This window comes from Calypte anna, chromosome 1, assembly GCF_003957555.1.
Source record: "Calypte anna isolate BGI_N300 chromosome 1, bCalAnn1_v1.p, whole genome shotgun sequence".
NCBI lineage: Eukaryota > Metazoa > Chordata > Aves > Apodiformes > Trochilidae > Calypte > Calypte anna.
In genome coordinates, this window is record NC_044244.1 from 51,156,830 (window position 1) to 51,173,912 (window position 17,083).

At 38.6% G+C, this 17,083-nt stretch overlaps 1 protein-coding gene across 11 annotated transcripts in view; it reads right to left on the bottom strand.

The window, feature by feature from the left end:
• TNRC6B (trinucleotide repeat containing adaptor 6B) overlaps positions 1-17,083 on the bottom strand; it is a 142,251-nt gene that overhangs the window by 20,373 nt on the left and 104,795 nt on the right. For 9 of the 11 annotated variants that reach the window (XM_030468447.1, XM_030468490.1, XM_030468480.1 and 6 more), the window contains 8 exons: positions 16,022-16,067; positions 10,578-10,726; positions 6,771-6,896; positions 5,610-5,741; positions 4,984-5,085; positions 4,585-4,759; positions 4,074-4,208; positions 3,696-3,872 (listed from right to left, as the gene is read on the bottom strand). In XM_030468447.1, coding sequence (XP_030324307.1) covers positions 3,696-3,872; positions 4,074-4,208; positions 4,585-4,759; positions 4,984-5,085; positions 5,610-5,741; positions 6,771-6,896; positions 10,578-10,726; positions 16,022-16,067 — 1,042 coding nt within the window. The remainder of the gene's footprint in view (positions 1-3,695; positions 3,873-4,073; positions 4,209-4,584; positions 4,760-4,983; positions 5,086-5,609; positions 5,742-6,770; positions 6,897-10,577; positions 10,727-16,021; positions 16,068-17,083) is intronic. The other 2 variants (XM_030468464.1, XM_030468497.1) reach the window with 1 other exon arrangement.

A 17,083-nucleotide genomic window follows, 5' to 3' on the forward strand; every position in this document is an offset into this window, starting at 1 on the left:
TATCACGATGTGTTCTCTGGAATGAAAGCCTGTAGGGTGAATCTGGCATGGAAAGGTTCATTTTAGTCATCTTTGTAATGGAGAAGCATAGTCAGGACCGTGACTTTCACAGACAAGTATGATAGTACTGGTTACAACAATTCACACAGCAGGGCAGTATTATGACTGTGTAAATGTGCTGACAGGACAACCTCAGAGAAGACCTAAGACATGCCCCAATGGCTCAGAACTGTGATCCACTCAGCCCAGAATTCTGCTAACAGTACAGGAAAGATACCATTTAGGGACAGGACACAAACACGGCCACTACTTGTAGGCTGCTGCCCTAACACTCTTCCAGAATCCACAGCTCTTTTATCTAGGATGTAAGAAATATTGCCCTCTAGGACTTGCTTGTGAATCAGTTTATCCAATCACTTTCTCAACTGGTAGTGCCATCTGTCTCCAGAAGCTCCAAAAGCAACACATTCCAAAAGTTCCCTACTCCAGATGGAAAAAGAACCCAACTCTCATTTATTTAAAAATTTATATCCTTTTAAATCCAGCATTTGCACCATGGTTCTGGTGTTGCAAGACTCACAGAATTAATTTATCTTATTCACCACCTTCATGATTTTGTTAACCTCAGATCTCCAAATCAGTAGTAACCCAATAAAATAATCTAGGATTCAAGGTATGAACATATCTAGGAGCATGAGCAATCAGCATGGCATCAAGGAAGGAATCTGCTCAGCGACTGCCAAAATAGTGCAATTTGCTGACAAAGAGGGCCACCTCATGCTTAAGGAAAAAGTAATGAAACTAATGGAGCTCTTGAGTCTAGTCAAGGGATCACCTCTATTCTGAGATAAGAATCTATGAACACAGGTTAGGACCTGAAAACTATAACTCATTTGAAAAAGGAAAGAAAAAAAAAAAGAGTTAAGTCAAAGTCTTGCCTTTGTGAAGATTACTGAGAATTAGTGAGACTGACAAGTGCATAGCAAGGTCTCATGGAAAAGTTAAGGAATATTTGAACACGGTTCCAAAGATCAGGCATATTGTATATGAACACATTGACTCATCAATGTAATCCTAGTCTGGAGAAAGCTTTTCTGCTTGAACTTCAATATATTGACAGATTTCCAGACTGTCCTTTGGGACAGACTGTTACTCTCATGCACAATCACCAGCATGCCCTACACACATGCTCCTTTATTTCTAGATAATAAAGAAAACATGAAGTGCATTTCTCCATTTGGTATTCTCCATTTTTGGTATTTGGAAAGTCCTCCCAAAAAGTTCAAACACAAGATTATTAGGAAAGCTGTGACAGATACATCCAGGCCAGTTTGCCTGGAGTATATGACTGAACTGCTCTTGAATGGGAAAATTACAGTCCAGCATTACCTATGGATGCAAGTCTGTGTGACATAACCAAAAGATAACAGTTCTCACCAATACAGCAAAGCTTGCTCTCACCTTCAGCTGTGATATCAGTTTGATTGGGCACCACTTCATTTATCTTTGTGCTGAACAATACTGCTCTCTTGAACGGCAGAATTTCTGCAGCAGATGGCATTTAGGAGGGAAATGTGAAAGGTGTAGTCAGGGTGAATACTGAGTGACCACTGTATTCATTCAAAGGAAAAAAGGCACCTATTTCAAGAGGTTTTCTCTTGTAACCTCGTTTGTTAGAACCTAATTTTGCAACACTAGAAAGAAAAAAATTATCTCCATGTCAGGAATTGACAGTGGGCATCATCTACATGTTTGCAGAGAAAAAGGACCTAAAGTATAAAGTAATGTTGGGATTTTATTCTTCATTGGAGTGTTGATGAGGTGAATGACGATCTCGGCTAAGCTTCCCTTCTTAAGGAAGCCCATAAGATAGAGAAGCTGTGAGATACCTTAAGTGTCTGATGATTATGGGACAGCAACATTTGTCCCAATAGTCTACGGACCTCAGAAGAGAGAATTAGCAATACAGCAGTAACTGCATAAAAGCCACATGCCAAAAGCCATCATCTTTTACATGGCATCTGCTGTCACTGGGACGAGCTACTCATTTGCATGATAAATCAGGGATGGCACTAATGATTCCAGAGAGAACATAACTCCAGTTATCCTCCTGCAGTGGTGAGGCAGTCAGCAACAGCAAGATTTTACTTATTACTGAGAGTAGCACTGCAGGTATCACTAAGGAAGCTCTGTATCAACAAAGCAAAGAGTAGTTATTTATTCAGCTTCTCACTTCTTTAATAGCCTTCTGGTACACCAAGACTTTTTGCCAGAGCCAGTGGCTGCTCCAAAACCTGTAAACATGAAAGAGCTGATCCTCACACCCCTCCCTGAACATTCCAAGCAGTCCTTTGTTTCGCAGTATTATATAGGGGAATGGTGATGAAAGAAAGTTCAGCAACAGTGAGCTTATGAGAAAGGTCTGAAAAAATTAAAGTTTGTGTGGTTATGGTATTATGAACATTGACTCCAGCCCAAGAAGCTGAGTATTTAACAACCAGGCTGACAGAAATGTAATCCAAATACACCCCTAACGAGAGCAGTCAGTGCAGATGTTCTTAACAACACCAAATCTTTTACTCTGTTAGCAGATCAGAAAACATCTTCTTGCCAGAGTTAAGACATTGAGGGGTACCACATTACTACTACCACTTTAACTCCTTTTAGCAGGTTTCATGCAGTTGTATCTGTCACACAGATTCCTAGGCTTTCTGATGCAAAGTCTGTGCTACTGGCTTACCCAAGAGATGTACCTGCACCTTCACTTTTTTGTGCTTAGGGGGATACACAGCAGAGTATTTGCAGTTAGGAATGTTTTCCTGCAATGTAAGATAGAGTCTTCCAGACAGAGAAAAATCACAGAATCCACTATTTGCTGAACAGCACTAGTGACTAATCAGTGCAACTTCAAGGACACCACTTTGTTAATTAATGTTTTACACAGAATACCATGTGCATGTTCAAATACGTATTTGTCCTAGATACTTCACAGTTTTCTAGTAAAAAGATGAAATTCTGTCAGTGAAACTCAAGACTTACAGAATATGCTGCTGCCTGTAATTCAAAAAACAACGAACTTCTACTGAATCCACAAGATTGCTGAGCAGTACTGAAACATGGCAACACTCTTCTGTGCTTTATGCAACATGAGCAAAGCTGAACCACAATGGTGTTGCACACACGTTCTATATAGATTGTACCAATACTGCTGGTGAAATAAACCTTGTGGTCCTCTAAGGGACATTTGTAAATAGTAACAGAAATTCATGCTACATAAAATACAGAAGTCAAAATAAAAAATCTTGTTTCCACCATAACAAAAGCTTTCATGACTTTTCTTTCTGATTCTATGCTATCAATCTGAATTTTCACACCTGACAGCCTAACAAAACTAAGTAATCAATACAAGAGGAGGGAGCTGCTACTGTGTATTCTGTGAACAAGCATCCTGGTGAGTTTCTGTAAGTGTATAGTCACCAAACTAGAGCAGATCAGAATTCACCTAACAAAACTCAAATACTATTCCTGCAATTCAGCAGTTAGTTCATATTTAGCCCAAGAAAGTCACGTTTTATGTTCTAATTTAGCATGGAAGGAATTTAAAAAGCAACGTAGGCCAAACAAACCTTACAGTGGTAAGTAAGCATGATGAGAAAAGGTCCCAGCCCATCAGCTCTAAAGCCCTTAAGTAATACCTGGAGGCCAGCTGGCATTGCTGGATTTGCTTCCGATCTTGTTTGTTGGTGGAGATTTGGCAGGTAACCAACTATCACCAGCAGGGCCTGCGTGGCCACCCAGTGGATCACCCTGAATAATATCAAACTGGTTGTAGGGCGATCCTCCACGAGCCTTTCCAGGGGGCACTATTGCACCTGAAGCATTAAAAAGATACATTTACACTCAAGAAAGGATGGGATCTTTATGGGAAAGGTATACTAAAAAAAGTAATATTTAAGATTCATACTATTGAGATAAGACATTCACTAATTTGAAGAATAGTTTAATCTGAGCTATTAACCTCTGGGAAGATGATATTGCAAGGGCATTCCCAAAATAGCCAGACCCTTTCTCACCATTTTTGTGCATATTGGCATCTTGTGAAGCCACAGAGGGCAGCCCTTCCATCATAGTCCACTGCTTAAAGCGGGATTCTGTTCCAGCCTCTTTCCCTCCAACCATGCCATAATCCATGCCACTTGAGCCAAAGCCTGTGAAAGAAACAAAGAAAATACCATTATCAATTGCTTTTTTTTGTTTAAATATCATCACACTGGGAGTCATTGTGATCATAAAGGTAAAATAAATCAACAGTAGCAAGTGAAATAGTCAAGAGGCAGCTTTGAAATAAAATAGCTATGTCAGCATGTAACAAGGTATGCTTTGTTATTAGGTCCCATGTTTTCCACCCATGTAATGAAAAATAATGCAATTTGATCAAGAGTTGACACCCGTCATAACATTCGCTCTGGTGCTCACACATAAATTACTAATTTTTGGACCCAGACATATGCAATTACCATACTAATACAGTAAATATAGGCAATGCACAGCAACGCACCAAATTGCTTTCCACAGAGCACTTACCTGAACCGTATCCAGGTATTTGCCCTTTGGTCTGTAAATCTGAGAGACCCACATTCAAAGGATTGGGTACCATGCTGTCTAAATGTGGCTTAGGCCCAACAGGGTGGGATGGTGAATGCTTCATGCTAGGCTGCCTCTGTTGCTGCTGCTGGAGGGCACTCACCATACGAGCAATCTGAAAATGAAAGAAAACAGTGGGGATTATCTACCCTATATTGTAACACAGAATTACAGCAAACATGAAGTGACTTGAAAGAGATATAAAGGACCTAGCTCTATGAAAAGCGTAATCTGATAAGAGTGGGGGAACATTACTAAAGTCAGCATTGTCTTTGCTGGAGACAATATTTTCCCAGCACACTTGATACTTCATATGACTGACAAAACCAGATGCCACACCTGTTGCTCCTGCTGTTGTCGCACAGCTTGGGATAATTTCCTCTGGCTCTGTAACAGTTGCTGCTGCTGCTGTTGCTGCTGCTGAAGGAGAAGCTGACATGCCTACAGGATAAGTGGGGGTAAGAAGAGTGAAAACACAGAGCTCACCAAGTGAAACATAATTATCAGGGTGCTACAGTCACATACAAATACTTTGCTCAGAACTCACCTAAACTGTTCCTCATTTTACATACTCAAAATGACAACAAATGCATTACAAGAATACTATATCCTCCAGTTGTTTCTAATTTAACATCGTGCAAAAGTATTACTCGTATTTGCATAATTACCAAGTACAACTCTGAAGAAAACTTCATTAAAAATCAACAAACAACTGCTTTCTATACAAAGATATCGTTTAGAATCATTACTAACCCTATGCAACACTCACAATAGTTAAACAGGCCTACTTGGTTTATCTGCTGCCCTCTACTTGGGCTGTATTTTCCTGTATAACAAATGGGGAGCACTTGTACAAAAATAAAGCAAGACCAGCAGAATAAAGCAGAATCAGAAAAAATGTAAGAAGAAAACTTTCAGCATACAATTTGTAAACAGTCTGTCTCACAAGATCAGTGGTTACTTACTAATTGAAACTGGGGAATCTGTGGTAGCTGGCTCAGCATGGCAATCTGTTGTGGAGAAAGCTGGGGGCCCATATTGAAAAGACCAGGATTCAAGCCACTGTTGGGAAACTGTTTGAGCATGGAGGCCGAAACCTGCATGGAAACCAGTTACACATCCTCAAGAAATGCACTGCTATGAGAAAAGACGGTGAAGTAGAAGTATGTTTTATAAAGGAATAGGAATGACACCAATCTTAAATGGTGTTCTGGAAAAAACATTACGTATTTGTCAACACATCACATTTAAACATGCACAATCTATGACTTGAGCAGAGTGAATACCTCACTTGATTGACAATATACAGTACTACATGTGCAGATGCAGACACACACACAAAGATTCCTCCCCCAACCAACCAATCGATTACTAGAGACTGCACTAAGCTAAAATGCTGATACATACCCAGCTAACCAGTAACCACAGCACTGCACTGCCACAATAAAAAGGTACTGCTTGACAAGGGAAAAGAAACGTATTCAGGCAGTCAACTGGAGCAAAGGAATAGTGCCTCACAGAAAGTTAATCTCTTCGTATGCTGAATAAGCTACAGTAAAAGAGAGGAGTAGGTAGAAAAGAATTCCTCCATTTCTCCCTGCATTATTTGAGCGTTACACAAGTGGAATTCAAGAGAATCTCCAGAAGCCTTCAACAAGTCCAACGCAAATAGTAAGCTTGTGCATTTGGACACCCTGCGGTCTCAGAGCTCTGCAATGTAAGTGGAACATCAGGCCTCTCTTTCTGGGGGCAGGAGCACAGGACAAGACTGCTTGAAAATAATTAAGCAACCTCTCACACTTCAGGAAAGCTTTCAGCTTTCACTTTTTAAATTGTTTTTTAAATACTCTGCAAAAGCCTATACAAGACACAGGATTCCTGAATCCATTCTGAGGTTTAAAAATACTGGTAGCCAGCATTTACTATCAACTGCCTCGGCATAAGAAAAAAGGCTAATCCTTCTGCACTGAGTTTTAAGCACTTTCAACTACGAATTTTAATTTTTTACCTTATCTAAGTGTTTGATTTTTAAGTCAAGACTAAGATGTTTAAGTAACCTCCATGATGTGCTCTGAAGGCTGTAGCTCTACTTTTTTACAAGTAATCAGTTACTATAAATTCCTTACCTGGGGAGAAAGAAATTGGGGAGGCACTTGCGCCCGGATATTGGGGGAAGGATTTAGTGGCTGCACTGGTGTGTGCATGCCCCTCGATTGTGCTGTGCTGTTTCCAAACAAACCATGATTGCCACCCTATAAAATTAAAGCAGTAGTGAGAAGATTTCAGGATAATGGATTTCTGTGCTATTAACTACATATCAATAACAGTGAGGCAAGTACTGACTTCAACAGAGTACCCTTACAACTACTGAGATGTTTGCCCTAAATCGGTAATTTTCTATCTGGGTTACAAGAGATGCAGGCTCTAAGTTTTCCTATTTACTCCAAAGCACACGACAAAGCTGACGTTTTATATTTTGCTTTTTACGTGTCAGGAAATAGAAAGTTGGAGTATAAGCAACATGCTCAGAAGGAACATTCCATTGGCTTAAAAGTATGGCAAGACTGTGTCAACAGAAATTTTGGGGCATAATTTTAAAAAAAGTCAGATACTTTTTCTGAGTAGGTTACTGGGATATCACTCATAAGCTTATTACATCCTCTGTAGGCCTTTCACTAGCTGAAACTAGAATTAAAAATTTTTATTATTTTTCTTTCTGATATGAAAGCTTCAGCATTCTAGTCTGGAATGTTTTCTTTTCCCACTAAGTTGAAGAGCAGGAAAATTTTCAAGTGAGAAAAAATGCTTGTGAGGTTGTTTTTTTTTCCCTCCCAGCGATTTATTTCCTAAAGCAAGAAAACGTGCTGTTTCTTTGGAGCTGGTTTTTTTTTTGTTTGGTTGTTTTTGTGTTTTTTAAAATGAGAATTTTCTACTGCTTTATAAGGAACTTCTGTAAAAATAAGCCCTACTGCATGAAGAAGACACTAGAGAATTCCTGGTGTTTCACTCTTTCAGCTTCTGAGCAGACTGCCTTTATTTGTAAAATCCTTCAACAAATGCCACTGGAAATTTGATAGACAGTCTCCTACACTAACTATTGCATGCTGGTATTTCTCAAAGTTGCAGCTTGTAATCCAAAAAGGACATGTACTGTGATTCTATCCTTAAATTTTCAAGACCCTCAGAACTTCCCATCTTCTGCTGTAAATGAGGGTGTGTATGACCTTCAGGTACCTGGGGTTCTAATAGTACATTTTTCATCCCTTAGCTATCATTGTCAGTTCTCCCTCTACATACAAGCACTGCTGTACCCAACAAATTCAACAGTATTCCAAACTGAGATTGTCCAGGTCTCCTCAAAAACCCTTTTTTCCCTTGTATGCCAAGACTTCACAAACTCTGCCTCCCTTCTACCATAATACCATGAAACCTCCACTACCCTTTTGCTAAAACAGAAGTCTCTCATCCTGCTTCTATACTGGCAGCATTATGGATTGTCTCATTCACCTACATCACATTTCACTTCCTTAATGTATCTTCCCTTTCAGAAGCAACTCAAGAAGTCTTATTGAGCACACAGGAGGATAAACAGAAAACCCCAAGAGTCAAGAGTTTTTATTCTGGAAAGAACTGACTGTAGTCAACTACACATTAAAGTTGGAGACATCTGAAGCTGCAACTACATTTTCATCCTTCCCTAAATCTCAAGAGTGTTCTGCACACCACACACACAAAAATGTCTGCAAATTTTGGAATTAACCTCATGCTCAACACTGACTCTGTGACACAGAAACAAAAAGACAACACAAAGAAACACCATCATGTTAGGTATGTGACTATATAAGCTATTCTGGTCACAACACTTAGGTTCTATTCTTTCATTTCCAAGTATGTCTGACACATAGACATAATGCAAAACATAATAGCTAGAAATTCTCCCAAACTGCAGTTACCCACTTCATTTCTTCCCCACCATTACCCTGTATACAGAAAAAAATATTGCAACTTCAAGTTTTAAAAGGCTGCTAAATCAATCCTTTCTTTGGGCTGTGGAGAAACAGGAGCAGGTAAAATGCAAAATCAGCGCCGATTTTTAAAGGCACATTTCTATGTACAAAGACATAATGTGGAATCTGGAAGAATTCAATGTCAGGGAGTGATGGGGCAAATCAACAGCCTCTAACTGCCTTTTAAAACAGCAGTTAAAATATAAATGTTGCCACTAACTTCTGAAAAGCACATCTATCTTGCTGCTGCACTTTGAGTCAGGAAGTAAGAGGCCATCAAAAGCAGACGGAATACATTCTGATGATAAGAACTAAAGTGGATTGATTCTCAACAGCCTGATACAGCGGAAATTTCCATTAACAATATTAATTTATTTAGTAGGAAAGCAAATGCAAGCAACCAACTAACTGGGATTAAGCCCAGGTTGCAGCCTTATACCAATGCATCTTACAAGGTGGCCTGCTTACTTGTCTAGCAGCGAAGTTTTGGGGACTGAGCCCTGAGCCGATTGCCCCAAGGCCGACGTTGGATAGTGTGGAACCAGAGGGAGACAGCTTGTAGCTGGGAGAAGGGGAGAAGGGAGAGCAGGGAGCCTCATCCCCAAGGCACCCATCTTGATTGGAGAAAGGCAAAGTCAGCTGAAGCAGCAGTTAGCCAACAGCAGGAGTTGGTTAGTGAAGCAACAGAATGCAAGAGGAGAGAAAGAGGGATGGTGAGTGACTAGGAAGAAGCAAAGTTAACTTGTAATAGCAATTACCAGGACAAAACTTCTGACTCAAATGATCACTCGACAATTAGGATTTTAGTCCAAGGAGATAATGGATAAATTCCTGAAGATTTCTTTTTAAAAACACATTTTGACCTCTCATGAAGTTTATTTCTGCCAGCTATCACCACTACAGAAACAAACAGATCTGGGATGAATTCCTCATGTGAGCACACACCTATGAACGTAATTTTTTAGGAATACATTAGCTCTACTAGTGGTAGTTAATAATTAGGCCACCAGAGGGATTTGACAAAGCTGTTTTTTGGCCTGTTATACCAAAATGGAGGAGTTAAATAATTGACAGTAACATGACTTCAGAATTTTCAAACTACATTTCTTCTTCATTTTACATGTGATAAACTTGAACCATGTTAAAAAGAAAACCATTCCTAAAGCATTCTAAATCTACTGGACAATCTGCAATTTATAATGTGAAACAATTAATCTTCAGTAATAACATGAAAGTTTCTATTTAAAACATGCAAAAGAATAGGAAAGAAACACTACCATAACATAGAACAGATGTCACAGAAACAGATGTCATACAGAAGCTTACAGTACATGGACACATAGCATAAAGGGTTACAGAATTTAGAAAGGTGTTTTTCCAATGAACAGACATAAAAGCAGAAAAAAAATTTAAAGACTGATTACTTATGGTTACTTAGATCTAAACCAGTTTTTTTACAGTTGATGCTAGTAGTCCAAAGCCAAAAGTATCATTGTGATGAAAAGTGTTCAAAGGCCCAGGATTTGGCTTTGAGCAACCTGTCCCTGGCAGGGGATTGGGACTAGATGACCTTTGAGGTTCCTTCCAACTCAAACCATTCTGTGATTCTGTGAAGCCTATAATGAATTTTATTGCTACTAGCAGTTTACCCTTCCATGGAAAAAAGAAAAAAAAAATTTGTTCTGTCCATATTAAGAGCAGTTTGTTCTAGAATAAAAAGTCTCATTATTCCCAGATAAATTAAGTTTTTCTATGCACACCTGACGTCTCTTACATACACATTCACTCTACAAACATAACTCCCACACACTTTTTATTATTTTGTCCAAGTTTACGGAATTTTTAATACTTCCAGAGGAATAGGGTACAAACTAGGATCTCAAACACAGAGGCTGAAACTGATTTATCTAAAGGTATTCCACTCACCTTCTCGAAATAAGGCCCACTATCTGTGGTTCCCATGTCTTTGGAATTCGGTGGACGGAACCCAGATCGATCCTTTCTCATCATGTCATTGAAATCCCCAAGATTCATGGTTCGTTTATCTACCTCAAACTTCTTCTCTGGGAGACCACCTGCAAAAAAAGAGGAAAGAAGGAAACACTAGTGCCAATAATCTCTAATGCATTTAATGACAGTGGGCTCGTGGCTAAAGAAAGTATCTTTAGGATCAAGGGGTAAGTTGGATCTGTCTTAACAACTTAGCATGGCTTCAGTTGATATTAAGAGATGCCCAAAAACTAAGGGAGAAGTTTCACTTTTAAGACCAAGCAAGCCTGTTTAGTTCAGAGTTTAATGTGAAGTATCTCTCTCAATTTATGTGCAGATAAATATATATGCTTTCCTACAGAAGCCCAGTTCAACTAATGATGTTTATTGAGACATCATTCTCAGTGTCTTCCAGAACTCAATTATATATTGGTATTCAGTACCTACAGAGACCCCACTTTAAGTTCTCCATATATTCTACTTGGCCTTTACCGGATTTGGCACTGAGAAATAATTTCTCGATCTGCAAAACCACACACATTATTTGAACACAACTCTCCTACAGTCATGTGAACTTAGCTCTTGAACACCACAGATAATCCTAATTTCCAGAGAGGTGACCAATTTCCCTCAGGCTGTATGCAGTGATTACACAACCAGTACCAGAGATACTTTTCAAACAACTCCATAGTCTCCTGCCACTGTTTAATGAGTAATCTCATGGAACATGAGGAAAGTATGTTAATAACAGCTCATCAATCCACACCATACACAGTGAACAAGACATCATCTTTCTCTATAAACTTAATATCAACCAAGCACTGACTGAAAGCAGTTTTCTACCTTACTCACTGAACTACTCCCAGGAAACTTTTTTGTTGAAGTAGATGGAGAACCTCTTTATTTCAAAATATGGACGACACAACAGAAATGAGCTTTATGATGGAAATGAGCTTTACTGGTACTTTTGGTTTTAAATGATTTTGTTAAGTAGCACAGACTGCCTTTCCAAGAACAGTTTAAAAAATCTGTCACCAGTTAACCAATATCTAAGACACTTCCAAAGGGAATTTGGTCACAGATATCCTATCCTACCCCTGACAAACACTAAGTCTTTATCAAACAGAGCAGACAGCTCTGATACCTTCAAAACACTTATTTGTTCCTCAAAAAGCTTCTCAAAGCCAGCATCTCTTCTTAATGTCCAACTGTAAATTATTAATATTCATAGGTATGCTATTGCCAAGAACCTATGAAATCAGCCATGAATTACATGGTTTTATCTTGCTGGCACAGCTTTCAAAGTTGATCCAGCTTCATCCTCTCAGATGCCTTCAACATCCCTTACAATAACAACACTTGACAAATCACCTACGCATCTTGGCCTGCAACTGGAGTCACACTGATCTGGATGAGCTCATCCTTTTCTAACACATCCTAAAAAGCTAGAACTGGTGCTGCAAAAGCAGGCACACAAGATGTCACATACATCTCTATCCTGTCAATACTTCCATCTAACCACTCCACACAATGCCAGCAGTGCACTACCAAAAGGCTTGAGTGCTTTAATTACAGACAGGAAGCCCAGTCCATTTGTTGCTTGAAAAGAAACTGAAAGCAAGACCAGAGTTGCATCAGTATCTGAAATGAAACTGGGTCAATGCCAAACACAAGATGACTAAGCCACAGAAACACCCTTTTGTCTTTTCAGTTATCCTGATGATCCAATCAACTCCTCAAACATTACTAAATGATGCCTTGTAAAACAGCTTGCTAAGTAACATGTAGAGCATTAAATAGCACCTTTAAGGGCTTCAAACATAGATATGCAAGCCACTTTGTGCTGAGACAGCTGCTTAAACGTCAATATAGACAAGGCCTTGCTAAGAGAGATGATAGCAGTCATTTATCTCATTCATAGAAAATTTTAATGTAACCATGAAACCTGTTGTGTGAGCCCATCTTTTGCACTTGCCAGAAAGAGCTCAAACAATGCACGTGGCTTAAGACCAGCTTTACTGTACACAGTGCAAGAGGACTGAAAAACATGAAAAGTTTGAATTTTATCCTCTGCAGTAAGCAAGAACATTTGTGCATGAATAAATATGAAACCCCAAATTCTCTATATGGAGAAATATAGAACAGGTTAAAAGTTCAACCATCTTCATAGAAGACAACACTCCATCAGTTCTTGGATTTTTCCCACTATTAACAGCTGTGAGAAACCCTATGAAAAATGCAAATTAAAACAAGAGCTTGGAAGATGACATTCACATCCTAGACAGGGAAAAAAATATTAAATAGATCTCCTTCTCACACATGCTTAAAGGAAATCGGAAAGGGAAAAATAGGAAAGCGTAAAGGAAAAACATAAATCTATATGAACAAAATTACATAATGTGATTCCATACTGGGAGACAAGAAACAGAAACCGGTGTAGAGCAAAGGTATTTAAAATGTTTGCAAACCAGAGACTCAGCATGGAGAAAATACATACATTCAGTAGAGTTATCTATATGGGAAAACCCACTTGAAATACATTTTCTGCTTGACCACAACAACACTTCAAAGATACAGGGTTTATACCTTTGCCATAAATCTATAACATCCAAGTTTACTGAACCAACACAAGCACTTAGATATCAAGGTGCCGTACCTGAATGCAAAATGAGGCTATAGCTTTGTAAGGTATAGACATCTGCGTGAATTTCATTCGAATCAATAGATACTGGAAATTAATTTCCTATTCCTTACAGTTGATTTTAGAATTCAGTGATCAGCAAAGGTTGAAATTAATACATTAAAAAAAAAAAGACAAAAAGGTGACTGTCAGATAAGATAAAATATTAACTGGTTCTGACAAGCTATTTACTGTAGCAAACTTACTTCCTCAGGCTAGTAGGAGATATTTCAATACAAACAAGTTCTATTCTATTCTGAAACTAAAGTAAACTATCCATTGAATAGATCTGATAAGAAAATAAAGAGGAAGTGGATATGCTTCAGACCTGCTATTGATCCACCTCTTTTCTCTGTTGGTCAGTAAATAAATAAATATAACATATTTTTCAAACAAGGAAACTCAGACCAATGTAGTAAGAGTGATTTAGTGACAACTGGACCAATTCTGTGATGCATAATGATACAAAGTGCTCTGTGCACACTGAAGTCCAAGGTTGGGGTTTTTTTTTTGATACTCGTGGTCTCTGATCAGATTTAACTTTTACATCAATGTGTATTATTTATCCATATACTGGGAAAATATCATGCTAAAACCTGGTATGTCGTAACCTTGACTGAAAAGTAAAGAGTAAGATTTCTTCATAAAACAGTCTAGCTTTTGAGGTTTAGAAGTAGATACAGGCTGAGCAAAACAGCTTACTGTTTTTGACAAGCAAGTGCCACAAGCAACAAGAGTAAAGCTGATAAGCAGAGAAGTAATGGAAAACTCTCAGGAAGATCTGCTATGTTCTTAGTCTTTGAAATGGAACAGAACTGTAAGAAATTCCTACGCCAAAGACCAAGGGTGCCACCATTAATGCACATACTAAACTTAAAGTAGTAAGTTTAGCAACATATTAAGATTGACTATTAGAACTTTCTATACTGTGTCACGGAACATTTACGCATCAGCCATCTTTCCTAGACAGTCTGATGGCTATAAGGACCTTGAGAGCTTAAAGTTCTTAAGGATCCAAAAGCTTAATTTGGAGATAAAGAACTAAGCAAACTCTAATCAGCATAATCCAGGCTACCGTCCTCTTAATTTCTATTAGAGCTGTTCTTTAACAGCAGCAGCTGAAGGTTGGTAAAAAAACTAACATCTAAGACAACAACTTATCTCTATCAGAGAAGGATGATATAATCAGAGCTGAATTCTACAGGAGCTGTATGAGGCCGAAACAGACATGCCCAAAAATTCTGTGACATTACCCGACACACACACTTTAACATCTCTTATTTAAATCTTTATCTCTTTAGAGGAATAAAGCGATTTTGGGGAAAATTAATTACTTAATCCTCTATGAAGTGGGAGGCACATTTTTTAGAATGTAATGAATTCTAAGATGAGATACATTGCAGCTACTCAGATTGCATTAGAATATAGAATGTGGAGCTGATTTTAGGTGCAACTAAGTTGACTACCACAACTCTGCTGTTGGTATCAACAAAAGGTTAATGGATACCTTTAAAAATACGGGGGTTTGGTCAAGAAAATCCTGATGCTGTCATCATATGTGATGCTACAACAGATGCAGATGAAGTACTAAAGCATGTGACTAGTGCAGAGAAAGTCAACATCAGACCACACTTCTTGCAAGGCATAGTACCAGAATAATCTGGTCAACAATAGCAGAAAGGCACCAAAAGTGGCCACTGGTCAACTCTGGTCAACCACTGGTCAACTCTCTGGACAGCTGTAAAAATACAAAACTGAAGGTGGTCTTTATCTAGGAGCTGAACAAGCAGCTCTTGCTAGTGTGTCCTTCACTACAGTCACTGCTTGATGTTTGTATAGAAAAAAAAAAAAACAAGTAATGAAACAAATCACAAGTTGCCACAATGACAAGATCCAATGCACTTAACTGCAGATATACACAATGCTGGAATGTTAAGACTTCTAATATACACCTTAAGAATATTTTAGGGAAAGCAGCTCAAATGGCAGAAGATTTCAGAAATATGGTACTTCTATTGCAAGACAATGATAGTGAATATTCACAGATAATTTGGAGAACAGTTCAGTACTTAGTTCAGTACTTAGTTTACTGAAGAAGAAAATCTTGACAAAATCTAAGGCGATCAGACAGGGTTAATCCAAGCGGTCAATTCCAACCCTCAATAAGGGTAGTGTTTCCCACACAGACCATATCCCTTAAGATGTGCAGTATTTGTGGCAAGAGTGAACAGTCTAGTACTAATGAACAGTAACTTGTAATCGCCTGGGGCAAGCAACTGAAGAAATAAATAAAAGAATATAGTCTTTTCCCTCATGTCACTTCCATGGAGATGTGGTAACTGGGATGTCCTACTGCCAAGAGCTAAACCAGTCCTCCTCTTCCATCAGATGAAAAAGGACTCTTCACTTTCTTGAAACCGTAACAGTAAGTATAAACAAAATGGATCAAAATAGTCTCATAAGAAGTTCCTTCCACAAGCTATAGTTCCCCACGGTACAGGTATTCATCTCCATCTGGCATACACACATGATGTAGCTTTGAAACTATTTCAAGCCTCCAGCCAAGATACTGGATGCTATAATTCTATTATGAGTGCTAAAATTAAGGATGGAGCCTTTCCAAAGCACAGCATGCCATCCATATAAAAACTACTATACATGATCTTGTATTTCAAATGCATTTAAACTAAATTATACGTACCTACAGACAAGTCCATCTTACTGCCTGGAATGTCCTCAGTTTGACTCTGGGGAGAAAAAAACCACACAAATCATGAGTTGTGACTTCTATGAAATGCTGAGGAATGTTTCAGAAAGCTGCCTTTGATGGTCTAGGGTGAAATGAAGGAAGGACATGCTTGTGTCAGTAAGAGTTTAATTTTAAACTAAACTTTAAAAATCTAAAGATTCTTGGTATCACTCTGGACACACCCCTCACCTCAGCCCCCTAATGTGGCAAGTTTACTACCTATATGAAACCAAACAGAACACATGCAACAGAGAGAACGATAGAGAGACAGTTGCTCTGTGAAATTAACCTCTGTTCTCATGTTCCAGTGGTTAAGAGATGAAACACTTAAAAACTAGTGGCTAAAATGACAGTCCATCCTCATGAGCTGTCAAGTCATCAAATCCTAAAATATGCTTCCAAATTATGCTTTAGCTGGCAGTCTGGGACAGGCTGTTCCCAAGGTTTCAGAAGCACCTATGGTCAAGTAGACCAAATTAGGGCTTGGAAGCCAACAGACATTACAAACTAAGCCTAGTCCGTCACTGGCAGTTTGTGAAGTCCTGGGCTTCCCACAGAACCTCTGCATTATTATCTTTTGGTAGCCTGATTACACACCATTCCTGCTTCACAGGATGACAGCTGGCACAATATTCTATAAAATGATTTACAAATTGCATCATAAAAGTTATTAAAAAATTAACTGTTTTTAAGGTATTTCCCTGCAGATGCCTTTTCTCTCCATCATGCCATTTATTTATCCATTTTACCAATCAATCTTTAAGTACTCATTAATAGTGAGACCTTTTTGTTTTAGGAAAATGCTGCTGTACAGTATTTAAAATGCAAATCTTTATGGCAGATACAGAACCATGTATCTCCCTTTTCTGATTGGTGGCTGAGATTCAGGATAGTCTTAGACTAATCTCAGATGCCTGAGCCTACAGCCAGGAGCTGATGCCTCGACCTTGAGTGCTCTGAACAGCATGTTATGAAAATAAAAGTAAAAAAATATAAATATATATATATATATAT